Genomic DNA, 18,962 nt, shown 5'->3' with positions numbered 1-18,962 from the left:
AGATTAAATGAGTTGCCCAAGGACTATGCAGAGACTGAAAGGTAGAAGCAGAGCTGGCTCTGCCTGCAGAGATTACTCCATCACATTCTTGAGTTGCTAGTAAGGGAAGAATAACCATTTATCAAGTTCTGTGCATGGCCTGACCTATTTCAATACTGCCATTACCTTGTGTACAGTCATTTTGGAAACAAGGGGAAAATCTTGCAAGATCAGAAAAGTAGTAAATCATAGGAGCCTGGGGAGCTGAAGAGTGGAGTGGGCTCAGTTGTTACCTTTTTTCTTTTTCTTTTTTTTTTTTTTTTTTGAGACGGTCTCCCTGTAGACCCAGTGGCCTGGAACTCACTATGTAGACCAGGCTGGCCTCAAACTTGAAACCACCTGCCTCTGCCTCCCGAGTGCTGGGATTAGAGGCCTGCGCCACCATGCCCAGCCGGCACTTACTGCTTTACCAGAGAGTAGAGTTTGGGTCCCAGCACTCACCAGGCTTCCTGGGGTCCAACAGCCTCTTCTGAACTCTGTGGGCACCATCACCCAAACATGGGTAGACAGACAAAATATCTTTTAAGTTTTCGGTGGTGGTGAATGCCTTTATCCCAGCACTCAGGAAGCAGAGGCTGGTAGTCTAGGTAGTGAATTCCAGGGCTAAAAGTTGTGGACAAACATCCCGCACCCCCCCCCACCCCCCGCCAGACAAAAATCTTTGAAATAGTAAATAGCAATATGCAGACAGGCACCAGGCACCCGGTGCTTAGCTGTCCGGAAATAACACTTTAAAATAGTCATGGAAACTGAGGATGTGATGAATATTGTTTATTCATGTCACAAATTTGGCAGCTATGTGTATTTATAGTTGATGGGATAGACAAGACCCCATTGATGTAGTTTGCCTTTGTAGATGGATGAACCTAAATGTTAACAAGTCAGTGCAGGAGAGAAATAAGCAGGGTAGGGGTTCTGGTGATGAGGTGACTTCTGGGGCGTCTGAAGGGCATCAGGGAGCTAGCCCTGAGCACTGCAGGAGACCGTAGGCAGTGAGCGGTCACTAAGCTGAGGTCACTAATACCCGCCTGGCCCAGGCCCGCCCATGGTGAGCGCAGGTTTGGGGCACTATGATCCAGTACCCTGGCCTGGCCTCGCCTCCAGTTGCTGACATCCAGTCTCTGCATTGGTGGTGGCTCCCAGCTCAGCCCTCCTTTGCAGGTGATCCTCGCGGCTCAGGCCCGGCCACATCCTTGCATCCCCGCGGTCCCTCCGCCCTCCGCCTAGACGCAGTGCTGAGTGGTTACCAGCCTGGGGCCGGAGACCTTCCCTCCCGAGGCCACGCCCGGCCAGCCCTAGGGCGGGCGCCCCTCTCCTTTATTCGGAACGTTGCAGCTTGGGTGCGGCTCCCTGCCGTGCACCGGAGCTACCGGAAGCGGAAGTGCTTGCTGGCGGCGCACTGCGGCGTTCTGGGTGGCGGCGGCGCGGGCGAGAGCACCATGGAGCATGTGACCGAGGGCGCCTGGGAGTCGCTGCCCGTGCGGCTGCACCCTCGAGTGCTGGGCGCGCTGCGAGAGCTGGGCTTCCCATACATGACGCCGGTGCAGGTATCCGTCCCGGGCCTGCGGGGAGGCGACGCCCAGCGGGAGCCTCTGGGATGGAGCCCGCGCTGGCCAAGCCCTCAGGACCCCGGGACTCTGCGTTGTCAAGCGGGTTGGCGACCCGTCCCCGAATCCAACGCCTCCCGGGACCCTGGGGTCCCAGTGCCTAGGTGCGTCCTGCCCTCCGCACTCTAGCTGCGAGAACCCGGATAAGGCCTTTATCTGTTTCCTTTTCCCTCTGCGAAATGATGACAGCTACTTCCTCAGCTAGTTATGGGGATTAAATAAGGCCAGGTGGAAGTTATCTGTTGCTAGTATGTGAAAGTGACGCTTCCTGGCCCACATTATTAAAACTGCCTAATCAAAACCAAAACCATTTACTGGGGACTGACCCTTCTAGGCTTTGGGAATTTCGCAATCTTGATATCTTACTCAGTGAGCCTCATTTTTTTAGAGCAGGTGTTAGAGAAAGAAGTTAAAAAATGAAGTAGTTTTAGCTCGAGATCAGTGTTAGAAAGGAAACAGACCGATGAGATGGACAGTGAGGAGCAGGTCTCTGAGGAGTTGGCATTATTCTGAGACCTGAATGGCCCCGGGAAGGAGGCTGGCTGTGGGGGTGATTATGGGTAGCTGATTCTCACAGAGAGAAAGGCCATTGCACATACTCTGGGGCTGTCTCGAAGTCAGCTTCCAGAGTAACCAAAGAATTTTCTAACTGAGCGGGGTTAGGGGGGCTGCTGAATTGCACGAGATGCTGTAGGGTCTCAGATCTCCGAGATTGAGGCCAAACTGGTCTGCATAGAGTTCTAGGCCAGCCTGAATTGCACAAGGTGCTGTAAGATCTTAGATCTTTGAGATTGAGGCCAAACTGGTCTACCTAGAGTTCGAGGCCAGCCAGGCCTACAGTAAGAACTTGTCCCAAATAGATAAAATAAATGTAGTAGGAAGCCAGGATGTATTGGAAGCCATGTAGGAAGGGAAGGGATTGGATGCTGTATGGAGAATGGACTTTGATGGGGGAGAGAAGCGGGGACTTCAGTCAGAAGGTGAGAGTAGATGGTGTTGTGGAGTAGTGTGCAAAAAGTGCAAACCAAAGTCAAAGGTTAGGGTTGCTCAGGGCCTGGATATGGAATTATGAAAGAAGGATCTAGAGGGAACCTGAGATTTTTGTTCTTAGCTTGGATGGTGCTGCCATTTGTTGAGATGATGATGGCTGGGAAGGTGCTTTGGTTGTTAAAACACAGTAGCCTAGCTTCTTGTAAGGTCCTGCAGAGTGTTTAAACTGGAAGTGTATCTGAACCATATGTGGTGTTACAGCTGGAAGACACTAAAATTTGGTACTTTTAGCCCTTCCTGGTCTAAGAAGGAAAAATGGGAGAGGCAGTACTCCAATCCAGTACTCCTGCTATGCTATCTGTGTAGACACTTGCCATATTTAATTTAACCCTTTGTGGTGACTTGTTTAGTTAAGGTTATCCTCTTGTGGTTGTTCCTGGGACTTGAGTCTCAGCCATGAAGTTATGTTACTTATTTGTTTTTGGTCTTTTTGAGACAAGGTCTCCTGTAGCCCCAGCTGGCCTGGAACTTGCTATGTAGACCAGGCTGACCTCAAACTCACAGAGATCTGCCTGCCTCTGTCTCCCGAGTGCTGGGATTAAAGGTGTGAACCACCATGCCCAGTGAAGTTATGTTAGTTTTTTAACCAGTCCTTTGTAATCTCCTTTTAGTCCGCCACCATTCCTCTGTTCATGAAAAACAAAGATGTCACTGCAGAAGCGGTGAGTGCCTCATGCATACACAACCTGTCCTGCATTCTCCTTTCAGCTGAGCAGAAAGGAAATCAAAATCTTTGCTCTTTTCAGGTCACAGGTAGTGGCAAAACCTTGGCTTTTGTCATCCCTCTCCTGGAAATTCTTCTGAGAAGGGAGGAAAAGTTAAAGAAGAGCCAGGTGAGAGAGCTGGCCTGATTGTGGGAGAATCAGGAGGGCTCAGGACTGAGAAGAAGCTGATCAGAAACTTCAGAAACAAAAGACAGCTGAGCCTCAGTATTTGAGAAGTCTATGTTTTTAATTTTTCCTGCTTGTTAAAATGTACAAACCAAAGTTGATACTGGGGTACTCTCTCCGTGCTGGGAGTTAATACCATGCTGGGCACTCATGCTAGGAGCTCTTGCTATGCTGGGTACTCTCCTATACTGGGTGCTTTTTCGGTCATTCATGGCTATGGGCACAACTGCCTTCCATTTTAGCCCTCGTACTATACCTTATGGTTACCTTTCACATTTATGTGGCTTTTTTTGTTATTTTGCGTTGCTTAAGTCTCTGTCTCCCCAAGCACAGTGCTGAAGTGCTGTCAAATGTTCCTGGCCACAGGGTATGTACAGAGAAAACATGCATCAGATGAGCTTCCTTTTGGCACAAAGTGCAGTGCTGCTGCTGGCTGTGGGTTCACAGAGCAAATCATGTCCCTCGTTCATCAGTTTATTTCCTTTTTTAAAAAATTTTTGATGCTGGAGATGAGCCCAGGGCCTTGTGTGTGGTAGCAAGTGTTCTCCTTTGAGCTACACCCCAAGCCTTCAAAGTATGTGGTTGCGTTCTGGGACCTGAGGCTGCTGCAAAGGTCTAGAAACTGAAGGTGGAGGGTGCAGGGCTTGTGTGTTTTGCCCTGGGGCCCACACACTGCTGACCCAGTGGCTTCCTTCTATACTGACAGGTAGGAGCCATAGTCATCACCCCCACTCGGGAGCTGGCTATTCAGATCGATGAGGTCCTGTCACATTTCACAAAGCACTTCCCCCAGTTCAGGTAAATTGGGTTCAGGATCCCTGGAAGCTCAAGTTGTTTTGCCTGATTTGCTCCAAGGCCCATTTCTTGTTTCAGCCAGATTCTGTGGATTGGTGGCCGGAACCCTGGAGAAGATGTGGAGAGGTTCAAGCAGCAGGGGTGAGCTTGTGTGTTCCTGCCCCTGCTCCTGCCTGTGCCTGTTTTGGCCTTGAGCTTGAAGATCCATGGGGACTTGAGGCTAACTGGAAGTGCTCCCTAGTGACTGCAGAGGGCTCTTTCTCCAGTTTCACCTCCTGGTTCCTTTGGCCCTAAGAGCATTTCATAGGCTCAGGTTTCCTTGGGGGTCATGGCAGGTGTTCGAGCACTCTAGTCCAGCCATTGCCTGGGCAGACTGTGGGTTTCTGATTGCCAGATTGCACATTTTATTTTATTTATTTTATGTATATGAGTGTTTGCCTGTATGTATATATGTATGTATACCACATGCATACCTGCAAAAGCCAAAAACGGGCTTTATATTATCTGGAACTGGAGTTACAGATGGTTGTTAGCTGCCATGTGGTGCTGAGAACTGAACCCAGGTCCTCTGCAAGAGCAGCAGATGCTCTTAACTTTTGAGCCAACTCTTCGGCCCCAGCTTGTGAATATGTTAAAGGATGGAATCCAGATGTGTATGTCTTCTGATTTTTTATTTTATTTTATGTGTATACATGTATTGCCTACATGTAGGTAAGTGTACCTCCAGCCCCATCTTCTGATTTTTTTTTTTTTTTTTTTTTTGGTCTTTTTGAGACAGGGTCTCCCTGTAGCCTCAGCTGTCCTGGAATTCATTATGTAGACCAAGCTGGCCTTGGACTCACAGAGATCTGCCTGCCTCTGCCTCCCTAGTGCTGGGATTAAAGGTGTGCGCCAGGCCTGATTTTTTTTTTTTTTTAAACTGTTAAATGTAGTCTACATTGTACAAAAACAACTTGAAGGCCAGCTAGTGTGCAGGGACCACATATGACTTTCAGCCTGCTAGCTAGTTCCCTGCCCCCTTCTCTTTCCCCTTTCTCCTTCTCTTGTTGCTGGGATTTGAACCCAGGGAGTCATGCATGCTAGGTAACTTCTGTACCCTGAGCTACCCTAGCCCCAGTTCGTTCCTTCAGTTGAGTTCCCTGACAAGGTGCTCTAGGTGGACAAACTCTTGTTAGCATGTGGGCCATGTGGCTTCTTCATGTTACAATTCCTTAGCTGCTGTACAGAGTGATGGAGGAAACAGTACATAGTAGGAATGTTGTAGCTATGTGCCAACATGCCAGTGTGGTCAGTGTGGACTTTGGGCTGAAGCTTGCCCATTCTGCCAGGGTCCTGACCTAGACCCAAATCCCTCTCCCTCCCAGGCCTTGTACTCTCTACCCTGCAGCTCTTTCTCCTCACTGGGATGTAGATGACGGGGGTGGGGGGAGTGAAACTTGGTATTTTGGTAGCTATCATCCTTTTTCCTGAGCTCTAGAGCACATGGTAAACAGGAACTTTATTTCCAAAGTGGGAACATCATTGTGGCTACTCCCGGCCGCCTAGAGGACATGTTCCGGAGGAAGGCTGAGGGTCTGGACCTGGCCAGCTGTGTGAGGACTCTGGATGTCCTGGTGCTGGATGAGGCAGACAGACTTCTGGACATGGGCTTTGAGGCAAGGTACCAGAGTTCGGACCTCCCTGACAGTAGGTGGGTGGGTGACACCTGGTAGCACGACCTGGTAGCACGTGAAATATGGTTCCTGTGTTACTTCAAGACTGAGTGTTCTGACTGTCAGTGTTAGCATTTCAAGTACTAGGTAGCTTGGCTCTTCAGGTTCTCTCACACAATTTAATCCCATTCTTTCACTTAATCAGTGTATTTGTGTTAAATTTTGACAGAGTCTCACTGTGGTTTGAACCAATCCTCTTGCCTCTTGTCTTCTGAGTGCCAAGATTAGAGGTATGGGCCACTCTATGCCTGATTAATTCCAGTTTTTTCTGTCTTTGATCTTCTGAAATTGTGTTTTCCTTTATGATTTCTCTAATTTTTGTTGTAGTTTAATAGATTTCGGGGGGGATGTTATTCACATATGTAGGTAGCTCTCCATATAGTTCATATGGATTTTAGTCTTACATTGTCTTTCACGTTTACATTGGAGAAGCCTTGAAAGTACAAAGAAGGAACAAACTCACCCATACTCTCACCTCACAGTGGTGTTACCTGAAAGTGTCTTGATGGCTTCTCCTTCAATCTTTTTCTCGGTTAGCTAGTGTTTTCAGTGCTAGAGACCAAGCCCAGGGGCTTCTTGCAATGTTGGCAAGTGTTGTATCACTGAGCTACATCCCTAGCCATCTGGTCTTTTTTTACATTTATTTATATATCTTGGGAGTAGTGAAGGGGGTGCATGTGCCTGTGCCTGCGAGTGTGTGAAAGCATGCATGTGGAGGTCAGGGGACAACCTGGTTCTCTCCTTCCGTCATGTGAGTTCTGAGGATCAGACTCAGGTCATCAGGTTATCAGGCTTGGAGGTCGAGTGCCTTTACCTGCCACACTACTTACTGGCCCTCAACTGGTCTTTTTACTTTTGCTTTCGTTTTGTGTCAGGGTCTTCCTCTGTAGCCCAAATTGACCTTGAATTCTTGGCAGTCCTCTTGCCTCAGCTTCACCAGTGTCTTTCCATACCTATTTCTTTCTAATTTGTGTGTGTGTGTGTGCTCCTGCCCCTGCAATGTGGAGGTAAAAGGACAGCTTTGTGGAGTTGTTTCTGTCCTACTTTTATGGCATGTCCTCAGGTTTTTGCGGCAAACACTTCAGGTTCTTTACCTGCTGAACCACCAGCCCTCCTCTGGTCTCTTCTGTGCCTGTGCAGCATTACGAGGCGCTGCTTGCTGGTAGTGCTGGCAGGTGAGGGATAGGCAGACACTTTTATTTTCAGCATAAACACTATCCTGGAGTTTTTGCCAAAGCAGAGGAGAACTGGCCTCTTCTCAGCCACGCAGACGCAGGAAGTGGAGAACTTGGTGCGAGCAGGCCTACGGAACCCTGTCCGAGTCTCAGTCAAGGAGAAGGGCGTAGCGGCCAGCAGCACCCAGAAGACACCATCCCGCCTGGAGAATTACTACATGGTGAGTGCTGTGGCTTGCTGCTTGGTACTGCTTTGCAGTAATGATGCTTGAGACTCCCCCAGGAAAGTGAATCTACAAGTATTACCTTGTGGCACATTTAAAATACATTTGGGGACATAACTAGGATATGTGGTTGAATGGCAAATGGCCTTACTTGTTGAATGAGTGACTAAGTTAATTTAGGCATAAATATATTTTTAAAATTTTTATTTATTTATTGTGTGTATGCATCATGCTTGTGGAAGTCAGAGGGCAACTTAGGAAAGTCGGTTCTCTTTCCACCATGTGGGTCCTGGAGATTGACCTCAGTTGTCAGGTTTGACAGTAAGCACCTTTAATTGTTAAGCTGTCTTGCTGGCCCAAGCATAAATGTATTTTAAGCACAGTGTCTCTGAAGCTTCCATCCCAAAGTAAGCATGTTTGATCACACTTGTCTATGTATGTTTGGGGACTGTTGGGTTTAGCCTGTGGTTTTTAGGTTGGCAATACTGGCCTGCATCTCAGAAGGCAGAGCTAGGTGGGCACGTTTAACACAGAATGTCATGCAGACCTTAGGAGAGGTGTTAGGTACTTGCTCTGTTCCACAGTTGACTGTCCTGGGTTTCTGACTTGAATCTGAACCCTGTTGTCTTTGTGGGAAGAGGTCTCAATTGTCCTAAGGTTCCCCTGTAAGGGAAGGGATGGGCATTGGGGAATTTTATTGTTTAGTAATGAGGCTGTGCTAGTTTGGTTCTCTGTTGCTGTGATAAATACCATGACCAAAGCAACTTGGGGAGGAAAGGGTTTATTTCAGCTTACAACTCCCAGGTGATAGTCCATCACTGAGGGAAGTCAGGGCAGGAACCTGGAGGCAGCAGATGGAACAGAGACCATGGAGGAATGCTGCTTACTAGCTTCTTCTCTAGTTTTCTTCTCAGGTTTTTTTTTTTTTTTTTTTTTTTTTTTTTTTTTGGTGATTATTTAGACTATAAGGCTGTGGGCCATTGAGATGGCTCAGTGAATAAAGGTGCTTCCACCAAACTTGACATTCTGATTTCTACCCCTGGAACCCACACAGTATAGGGAGAAAGCTGAGACCTGCCAATTGTCCTCTGACCTCTGTGTGCCTGTTCCCACCTTAGCAAATAAATGTAATAAATAGGTAATTTTAGTTGTGCTGGGTGTGGTGGTACATACCTATAATCTCAGCACTCTGGAAGTGAAGGGAGGAGGATCAGGAAGGCCACTGTCTCCTACATAGTAAGTTTCAGGTCAGCCTGGGCTACATGAGACTTTGCCTCAAAAAAAAAAAAAGGCTGAAATGGAAAACAACTATGGAGATTAATTAGTTTAGATATTTTTTTAACCGGGCATGGTGGCACACACCTTTAATCCCAGCACTTGGGAGGCAGAGGCAGGTGGATCTTTGTGAGTTTCAGGCCTACATAGTGAGTTCCAGGAAAGCTGGAGCTACAAGGAGACCCTGTATCAAAAAAACAAAAATTTAAAAAAAAAATTGGACATGTATGAGTGTTTTGCCTGCATGTATGTAACTGTACCATATGTGTACAGTGCTCATGGAAGGCAGGAGAGGGTGGGTGTGGATCCTCTGGAATTGGCATTACACATTGTTGTGAGCTGCCGTGTGGGTGCTGGGTATTGAATTCCAGCAAGTGCTCTTAACAGCTGAACCATCTTTTCAGCCCCAGGATTAATTTTTTATTTTATTTATTTGAGACAGGGGTCACCCTGTAGCCACAGCTGGCCTGGATCTCCTAATGTAAATCAGCCTGGCCTGGAACTCACAGAGATCCACCTGCCTCTGCCTCCAGATTGCTGGGACTAATGGTGTATACCACCATGCCCAGCTAATTTATTTTTAAAAGTGTTTTTGTTTTCCCTCTTGTAGGTATGTAAAGCAGATGAGAAATTTAATCAGCTGGTCCATTTCCTTCAGAATCACAAGCAGGAAAAGCACCTGGTCTTCTTCAGGTACTTGTGGGCTGGAGGCAGCAGGCAGGGAGCAGGATGTGCAGGGGAAGGTTCTTGGATGCAGTATCTGAGAGAACTGGAATCCCAGATTCTGTTGTCATGCTGGCAAGACGTCCATAGGTGGGCAGCTTCTTCCTCCATTGCAGTATCTCAGCACTGTCAAGTTGGTGTTTCTGAAGTTGTGTGGCCCTTTTCTCCTAAATGTCATCCCACAGCTTCCAGATGACCACTGTATGGCCTTGTCATGTCTTCACTGAAGGTAGATAAAGCTGAGAAGTGGGGCAGAAGGGCATGCTACCTGTGTCCATCCCTTTCAGTCAGGAAAGCAAAAGCCTTTCTCAGACACTGTACTCTGGAAAAGCAGGTGAAGGAAGAAGTGTTGGGACTGGCTTGCCCAGTCACAGGGGCCTATGTCCTGTTGCCACAAGCCAAACAGGAACATGTGCCTTCTTTGGGTTGGCTTGGTTTTTCTGTCCCTCCTGCCCAGTTAATCTGTGCTGTTTTTTGGCCGCACCAGAAAGATTTTATATCTAATAAAATGCATTAGCTGTATCGACCAACTAACAGGAAGAAATAAAACCAACCACTAGGGCTGGAGGCCCATACCTGTTATCCCAGCACTTGGGAGTCTAAGGCAAAAAGATGGAAACTTCAAGTCCCATCTGGACAACGTAATATTGTGTCACAAAAGATAAAACAAAGCTGTGCATGGTGATGCACACTTTTAATCCCAGCACTTGAGAGACAGAGGCAGGTGGATCTCTGTGAGATTGAGGCTGTCCTGGTCAACATAGTGAGTTGTAGGCCAACTGGGACTATAGGGAGACTGTCTCAAAGACCAAAAGAACAAAACAAACAAAAACCCCAAAAGAAAAAAAGAACAAAAACCAAATAAAACGGGGTATACTCATGCACATGCACATATAACAGGTTTGACAAAACTGTCTTTTAGGCTGGATGGATGCATGCTCATGTTTTCTGTCCTACTCTTTAGTTTGTTGAACATGTTGGCTGAGACCTACTCTGTTGATGTCAGGGCCCTCCAGATTCCTTTCAAGATTTGTGGTTGTGACCCATGGTATCTAAAACACCCCCTTATTGTATACCTTGTGGTTCAAGGTGGTAAACGGCAAAGAATCTGGTAGTGGTCACAAGCTGGACATGGAATGTGCACCTGGTGTCATGGGAGGAGCTTGGGTGGGTATAGGTGGTGTGTGCCTTTGTACTGGGTCTGCCACTTGCTCATGCTGTGCAAGGATGTGGAGTTCTCTCTGGATAAAAGGGGAAAACTGGGTGTGGTAGCTTATATCTGTGAACCCAGCACTCAGGAGGTTGAAGCACAAAGATCAATAGTCTAAGGACAGCCTGGGCTACATAGTGAGATCATGTCTCAAAAAAAGAAGAGGAAAGAATTTGGAGTGAACTTTTATTAGACATTTACTGTAAACAGCTTAAAGACAGAAATTTTGAATGACCAGTCCCTAGGGAAGGCAAAAGCCCTCAAGAACTTCTTAGCAGAGGTTTATGAGCTGTCTCCACAGGATGCCTTTATTGGGGTGACCCTTGTTGCAGCCTATTGTCCTTTGTCCTTGGCTTACTCAGCTGAAAGTCCACAATTTCTGGAAGAGAGGCTCTATTGAAGTGGATTTTGGTGAACCTTTGAAAATAATGCTAACTGGGCAGGAGGTCTCCACAGGAAGAATACTTTGAAATCTTCAGACTGTTTCTATCTACATGGTCACTGTTTGTTCTGAATGGCTATGTTGGGCAGGGAGACCCTTTTGACTGGGTCATCTTTAGACAGTAGGATACATGCTCAGGGTTTGGACTGGCATTTGAGGGATTTTGTCTGAGACTGCCCTAGCATGGCCTGGGACTCTCCCATGCAGAGCTTGGCTGGAGCTGCTTTTAGCTGGTCTCACTCACTCTCCCTGGGAGGATTCCTGACCAGCTATGTGTCTGCTGCTCTCCAGCCTTCCCCAGTCTCCGGATGGAGTTGGCTTGGGACTTAGCACTTTTTGTTGTCTTCCATAGCACCTGTGCCTGTGTGGAGTATTATGGCAAGGCCCTGGAGGCCCTAGTGAAGAACGTGAAGATCCTGTGCATTCACGGGAAGATGAAGTACAAACGCAATAAGATCTTCATGGAGTTTCGTAAGCTGCAGAGGTGGGTTGGGGGGCTTCATCGGTGGCAGCAGCTCTCCAGTCACCCCTTGCTTTTGTAAGTCCCTACACTCACCTGTTCTCCCTCTGCCTAAAAGTTGCCTGCCTACAGCCTCTTTCTTCTCGTACTAAAGTTACTACATCTTTATAGAGATGCTCAGAACCTCATTTGTGCCCCAGCCCCTGTACACTGTACTGGGAACACTTGCTGGGTTACTGGACTTCCCTGCTCTATTATAGGCCCTATAAGGACAAGAACGTCACGTATGTTCATTCCTGCATCTCCTGGGGCCCAGCCCAGTGGAGCTTTCAGGAATTGCTTGCTCCTGGGTAAATAGCCACATTGTGACAGAACCTATTGTAGGGAGCTGGCACTAATTTGGACTTTCCTAGTGAACATGGCTGTTTCTGGTTTCTCTAAGCCTTGTATGGCTACATGAAAACAACCACAAGAGCACAGTGCACACCCTCCTCTTGTCCCTGAGTCACAGAGTGAAAATGTTGTTTTCCACAGTGGCTGCTGAGGGTTGATCCTGTAGTATGTTTTATTTCTCTCAAGTGGAACTACATTAAGAAATCTTAAGGGACTGGAGCGATGGCTCAGCAGTTAAGAACGCTGGTTGTTTTCTTGCAGAAGACCCAGGTTTGAATCCCAGCACCCACATGGCAGTTAACAACTGTCTGTAACTCTAGTCCTAGGGGATCTAACAACCTCTTCTGACCTCCTTGGGCATTGCATGACATGGGTGTACTTACCTACATGCAGGCAATACACGCATACACATAAAATAAAAATAATTTTTTTAAAAAAGTTAAAAATATTAAGCCAGGTATGTGGTACATGCCTATAATTCTAGCTCTCTCAGGAGACTGAGACAGGACTACAAGTTCAAGGCCAGCCTGGGCTATTCAGGGACAGGGCAACTTAGTGAGACCTTCCCTCAAAATAAAAGATGGGGGCTGGAGAGATGGCTCAGCAGTTAAGAGCACTGGCTGCTCTTATAAAGGACCCAGGTTTGGTATCCACAGGGTGGCTAACAACTATTTGTAACTTCACTATAGGGGATCCAAGGCCCTCTTCTGACCTCCTCGGCTGGTATTGCATGACAGGGGTGCACTTACACATATGCAGGCAATACACTCATACACATAAAAAATAATAAATTAACCTAGGCATGGTGGCGCATGCCTTTAGTCCCAGCACTCGGGAGGCAGAGGCAGGTGGATCTTTGTGAGTTCAAGGCCAGCTGGAGCTACAGGGAGATCCTGTCTCAAAAAAGACCAAAAAAATAAAATAAAAAGTAAACAGTGGCTGAGTTTGGCTTATTGGTAGGTTTTCTTGGCCTGTGTGAGGCTCTGGGTTCCATCCCTAGTACTAGGGGGAAAAATCTTTTTGCTGTCTCCTCCACTCCCCATTTTCCTTAGAGATTTATAGTCTGGATAAGTTGTAGGAAGAAGGAGAAAAAAATCAAAATATAACAAAAAGTACTTGTTTGGGGGCTGAAGAGATGGCTCAGTGCTTGCTTAAGAGCACTTGCTCTTACAGAGGACCTAGGTTCAGTTCCCAGCATGCTCATGGCAGCTTGCAACTGTCCATAACTTCAGTTCTAGGGGCTTCAATGCCCTCTTCTGGCCTCTATGGTTACTAGGCATTGCATGATACACTTACATACATGCAGGCTAATACTCATACACACATACACAAAAAAAAACAGTACTTGTTCTATGAGAAACCCCAGAGCCTTGTGCTGCTGTCACTGAGGCCAGTGTGCTGAAGGTTATGGAGAGGTTGACTTCCTTCCTCACAGTGCTGCTTTCTCCTTCCTAGTGGGATTCTGGTGTGCACAGATGTGATGGCCCGGGGAATTGACATTCCTGAAGTAAACTGGGTGTTGCAGTATGACCCTCCAAGCAATGCCAGGTATGTCTGACAGAATAATCCTTTGAGAATTGAGCTAAGCAAAATAGGAACCTAGAGGGAGGTAAACATGCACGGCAATATCAAACAGTATTTTATTTATCTTGAGACAGGTCTTATTTAACCTAAGATATCCTTGAATTTCTGATCCTCCTGCCTTTACCTCCTGAGTCCTGGGATTACAGATGTGTATCACATATCACCAATCCTCATTTATGCAGTGCTGGGAATTGAATTCAGGGCTTTGTGTATGCGAGGCAAGCACTCTGTCAACTGAAGTACATCCCTAACCCCTAAAACATTATTATTAATTATTATTATTATTATTTTGGTCTTTTTGAGGCAGGGTCTCCCTGTAGCCCTAGCTGTCCTGGAACTCAATATATAGACCAGGCTGGCCTTGAACTCACAGAGATCTGCCTGCCTCTGTCTCCCAAGTGCTGGGATTAAAGGAGTGCGCCACCACACCCAACTAAAACATTATTTTAAATAGCATAGCAAACAAAAGGAGGCAAAAGAGTGAATAGATTGTTTTTTTTTTTTTTTGGAAGGGGAAGTAGAGGAAGTATATACAGAGATTAGAGTCAAAACACAACCTTCCAAATTCTTGAATTGTAAGTAATTTAGAATGGCTCAAGTGCAGAGCATGTGAATAGCTTTTGATGTGTTAGTAGTGGTGCCTTACTTTCAAAGAGCTGGCTGCATTGGTTCACACCTGTAATCCCAGTAGGAGGCTGAGTTTAGAATAGTCATGAGTTCAGCACTTGCCTGGGCTACTGAGTTGACATGCTGTTTCAAAATGGAAATAAGAAACAAAAATTTCTAATACTGAAAGTTTTTGCAGAAGTGCAAATTATAGAACATTGAATGAAATGAAAAAAAGCAACAAACCACTATAAGAATGTTGCAGTTTTCTGTGAAGCAAATGTACACATCTCAGTGTAAAATAGTGTTGAACACAAACCACAAGTGACGTCACTCCTGTCATTCTAGCTCCTTTTTCTTATTTTTTATTGCTTCTGTTTTCCCCTGCACCCCGCCTGTGTGATCTGAGAAAGCCTGGCTTCCCTTAGGTTTTTTTGGAGTCATGGACTGGGTCTCAGTCCTGTCTGTAGTGTCTGTTCACTGCCCCTTGCATATTCTCACTGGTTGGTGGCCAAGTTGGCCCTGAGCTGTGGGGCTTGGTGGCTCCTTGCAGCATCATAGCTGCAACAGCCATACAACTGGAGTCTGGGCTCTTGCTCCCCACCATGTCCCCAGCGCCTTCATGCATCAGGAGCTTGGGCTTTGCTCACCATCACCCTGAGCTCTGGCTCCCACTCTGTTTCCTCTAGTGCCTTTGTGCATCGCTGTGGCCGCACTGCCCGCATTGGCCACGGCGGCAGCGCTCTGGTGTTCCTACTGCCCATGGAAGAGTCCTACATCAATTTCCTGGCGATTAACCAGAAAGTAAGCTCCTTCTTCTCTGAACAGGCAGTGATAAGTAGCTGGGAAAGTTCTTTAGCACATGGTCAGAAACTTAGAGGAGGGGCTGCAGACTCCCCTGGGTTGGGCAGAGGTGTCAGCATGGCTGTGGAGACACTGGCCGCAATGAGGTGAGCACCACTGCTTCTGCCACTGCTTGATTGTGGCTTGGGAATATGTGCTTATTGTTGACCTATGAGCTTCCCAGATCATTAGGTAAAATGTCATTTTCAAACTTAAAAAAAAAAAAAGAAGAATCAAAATACTTTGGGTTTGGGCACTAGGCTCTCAGGTTAGCGTGCACTGTGCTGTCTTCGTTTATTGGCATTGGCTGTGATGGGCATTGGGAATGGGGAAACTAGAAGGTGAGACTGTGGTCTTTGTGTAGTGCCCCCTGCAGGAGATGACCCTCCAGAGAAACACAGCCGACCTCCTGCTGAAGCTCAGGACCATGGCCCTGGCTGACAGAGCCATGTTTGAGAAGGGCATGAAAGCTTTTGTGTCCTATGTCCAGGCTTATGCAAAGCATGAATGCAACCTCATTTTCAGGCTAAAGGGTAAGCTGACATCTTGCCTTCTGTGTTTCATTTTAATTTTCTGAGGGTCTCAGGGTGAAGTTGTTTCGACTTACTAAAATGTATGGCATGTGTTAGGGTTAAGAGTTTCTAAATGTTTAAAAAGTTTTGAGGTAAAAAGACAGAATAGGGACTGGAGATATGGCTCAGTGGTGAAGAGCACTGGCTGCTCTTGCAAAGGACCTGGGTTCGTGGGGGCTAACCATCTGTAACTCCAGTTCCAGGCGATCTGATGCCCTCTACTGACCTCCATGGGCATTGCATGACACAGGTGCATCTACCTACATGCAGGCAATACACTCATACACATAAAATAAAAATAATAAATATTGCTGGGTATGTTGGCGCATGACTTTAATCCCAGCACTCGGGAGGCAGAGGCAGGCGAATCTCTGAGTTAAAGGTCAGCCTGGTCTACATAGTGAGTTCCAGAACAGCTGGGGCTACAGGGAGACCCTGTCTCCAAAAAAAAGACCCTCCCCCCAAAAAAATTTTTTTAAAAATTTAAAAAGACAGAATAAATTGCCCACTCATTGCCTGTTTTTTACCTTGAAAAAAATGTCATTAAAAAAAAATATTCTTATGCCAGGTGTAGTGGCACAGGCCTTTAATCCCAGCATCTGGGAGGCAGAGGCAGGTGGATCTCTTGAGGTCGGCTTGGTCTACATAGTGGGTTCTAGGCCAGCTGGGGCTACAGGAAGACCCTAGCTCAAAAAAAAAAAAAGTCTTGGGGGCTGGCAAGATGGCTCAGCTGTTAAGAACACTGGCTGCTCAGAGGACCTACCTGGGTTTCGTTCCCAGCACCTACATGGCAGCTGACAGCTGTCTGTAACTCCAGTTCCTGGGGATCTGACACTCTCCTCTGATCTCTGTGAGCATTATATGACATGGGTACACTTACATACATGCAGGCAGAACACTCATACACATATGTTAAAAATTTTTCATTAATAAGCTAGGCGTGGTAGCACATGCCTTTAATCCCAGTACTCGGGAGGCAGAGGCAGGTGGATCTCTGTGAGTTCAAGGCCAGCCTGGTCTATATATCGAGTTTTAGGCCAGCTGGGCCTCTAACCAACCAAAATTCTACTTATGGAGCTGGAGATGGCTTAGCAGTTAAGAGCACTTGTTACTCTTGCATAGGACCTGGTCTGAGTTCAGTTTCTAGCACCCTTGTTGGGTAGCAGCTTACAACTGCCTTTAACTCCAGCTTCAGGGGATCTGATGCCTTCTGGCCTCTGTAGACATCTCCACATATGACATCATGGCATTCACACACACACAAAAATAAGTCTGTCCTATCCTAGGTTGCTCTCCTGTTATTGTGGTAAAACCCATGGTCAAAAGCAAAAGCTTGCTGGGTGTGATGGCACACGCCTTTAGTCCCAGCACTTGGGAAGCAGAGGCAGGCAGATCTCTGTGAGTTCGAGGCCAACCTGGTTTACATAGCAAGTTCCAGGTCAGCTGAAAAAAAAAAAAAAAAAAAAGCAGGACTTGGGGATTTAGCTCAGTGGTAGAGCACTTGCCTAGCAAGCACAAAACCCTGGGTTCAGTCCTCATAGCCCATTATTGAGGGAAGTTGGGACAGGAACTGAAGGCAAGAGCTTGAAGCAGAAACCACTGCTTCCAGTTCACATTCACAGTACCATCCACAGTGGGTTTGGCCTTCTTACATCAATTAGCAATCAAGAAAATTCCCCACACACAGATACATCCACAGGCCAGTCTGATGGAGGAAATTCCTCAACTGAAGGTCCCCCCGCCCAGGTGTGTCAAATTAACCGAATCTATGACAGTGTAAAAAATTCTAATTAAAGTGAATTTGTTATCTGATTAGAAAAGATTAATGAACACCCCCTCTCTCTTGCCCCCTGGTCAACCTTTGTGCTAATTTTGAGTTCTTGGTTTCATCAGATCTTGACTTTGCTAGTCTTGCGAGAGGTTTTGCCTTGCTGAAGATGCCCAGGATGCCAGAACTGAGGGGCAAGCAGTTTCCAGAATTTGTGCCTGTGGACATCGATACAGACACAATCCCGTTTAAAGATAAAATTAGAGAAAAGCACAGGCAGAAACTTCTGGAGCAAAAAAGAAAGGAGAAAACAGAAAACGAAGGGAGAAGAAAATTTATCAAAAATAAAGCCTGGTCAAAACAGAAGGCCAAAAAGGAAAGGAGGAAAAAGATGAATGAGAAAAGGAAAAGAGATGAGGTAAAGCATACAGTTTTCTTATTCCTTAAATTCCAACTTGGAATTCTGAATAGATTTTACTATAAAGACTTTTTATTTTTAGACAAGATCTAGGCCTTGGTTGGCCTAGAACTGAGATCCACCTGCCTCTGCCTCCTGAGTGTTGGGAATACAGGTATATACCACCATGCCTGGCATAAACAATCTTTTAAGAGCATTCAGAACAGCTTGGTGGCCTGTGCCTACATTTTCAGTACTTAGGAGACTGAGGATCAGGTTCAGGGCTAGCCTGTGCTATGTAGAACCCTTGTCCAATGCCCGATCACCAATTTGGGGGAGCCATGGTGGGGAACTGAATGTAGGTCCTTAATGAGTTTTGCTGGCTTCTCTAGAGCACTGTGGTGACACTTGTTTGTTGGCTTGTTCTGTACCCAGGGTTCTGACATTGAAGATGAGGACATGGAAGAACTACTTAATGACACAAGACTCTTGAAAAAGTTTAAAAAAGGCAAAATCACAGAAGAAGAATTTGAGAAGGGGTTGTTGACAAGTGGCAAAAGGACAGTGAAACTGACACACTTGGGGATCTCAGACTTGGAAGATGACTGCTGACCCCAGAGCCTAAGGCCCCACAGTCAGGGCTTCTCCCACTGGAGGGCAGAATTTCAAGAGACACCTCAGAAGACTGTTCCAAAAAGCTGTCTGTTCAGACTGGGGAAAAATGAAGGACTGCCATACTTGTGAATACCACAAACCTACTAGTGCTGTTTACTCATATACACATTGAAGTATGCTTGATTTTAGGCATTGTAAAATTTCAAATTATTTCTGGGCATCCTGCTTCCCCAGGCGTCCTTTGCTGCTCCTCCCAGAACACCTGCAGGGTAGAGTTGCTAGTGTACAAGGGTTTATTTTTTCCTTCCTTTTTAAAATTTTATCTTTTTGAGACAGGGTCTCCTGAAGCCCCAGCTGGCCTGGAACTCACTATGTAGACCAGGCTGGCCTTGAACTCACAGAGGTCTGCCTGCCTCTGCCTCCAGAGTGTTGAGATTAAAGGTGTGCCTGTGTGTGTGTGTGTGTGTATGTGTATGTAGCAGGAGGCCTCCAAAGATGGCACGGACCCAGAGAGCTGGGATTCAATGAGAGTTCACTTCACTTCCTGGCCTGTAAATAGCCCGCCAAAAGGAGCCCGTGCTT

The 18,962-nt window shown here is 46.6% G+C and overlaps 1 protein-coding gene across 3 annotated transcripts; it reads left to right on the top strand.

Annotated features, from left to right (window-relative positions):
• The first annotated feature begins 831 nt into the window (after positions 1-831).
• On the top strand, positions 832-18,563 carry Ddx55 (DEAD-box helicase 55). Of its 3 annotated transcripts, XM_008839286.3 has the most exons (14): positions 833-1,586; positions 3,308-3,358; positions 3,443-3,529; positions 4,293-4,384; positions 4,460-4,522; positions 5,892-6,041; positions 7,300-7,489; positions 9,378-9,460; positions 11,495-11,626; positions 13,451-13,543; positions 14,875-14,989; positions 15,393-15,561; positions 17,494-17,786; positions 18,201-18,563. In XM_008839286.3, the coding sequence occupies exons 1-14, from the start codon at positions 1,110-1,112 to the stop codon at positions 18,375-18,377; spliced, it is 2,172 nt and encodes a 723-aa protein (XP_008837508.1). In that variant the 5' UTR covers positions 833-1,109; the 3' UTR covers positions 18,378-18,563. The 3 variants fall into 3 exon arrangements, with proteins under 3 accessions (XP_029422392.1, XP_008837509.1, XP_008837508.1); XM_029566532.1 differs by lacking the exon at positions 3,308-3,358 and having other exon boundaries at positions 832-1,586; XM_008839287.3 differs by lacking the exon at positions 5,892-6,041 and having other exon boundaries at positions 832-1,586.
• The last annotated feature ends 399 nt before the right edge of the window (positions 18,564-18,962 follow it).

This window comes from Nannospalax galili, unplaced genomic scaffold (genome assembly GCF_000622305.1).
Source record: "Nannospalax galili isolate Female #2095 unplaced genomic scaffold, S.galili_v1.0 scaffold218, whole genome shotgun sequence".
Lineage (NCBI taxonomy): Eukaryota > Metazoa > Chordata > Mammalia > Rodentia > Spalacidae > Nannospalax > Nannospalax galili.
The sequence above is the reverse complement of the archived record's forward strand: the minus strand, read 5'-3'. Positions and strand labels throughout refer to the sequence as shown.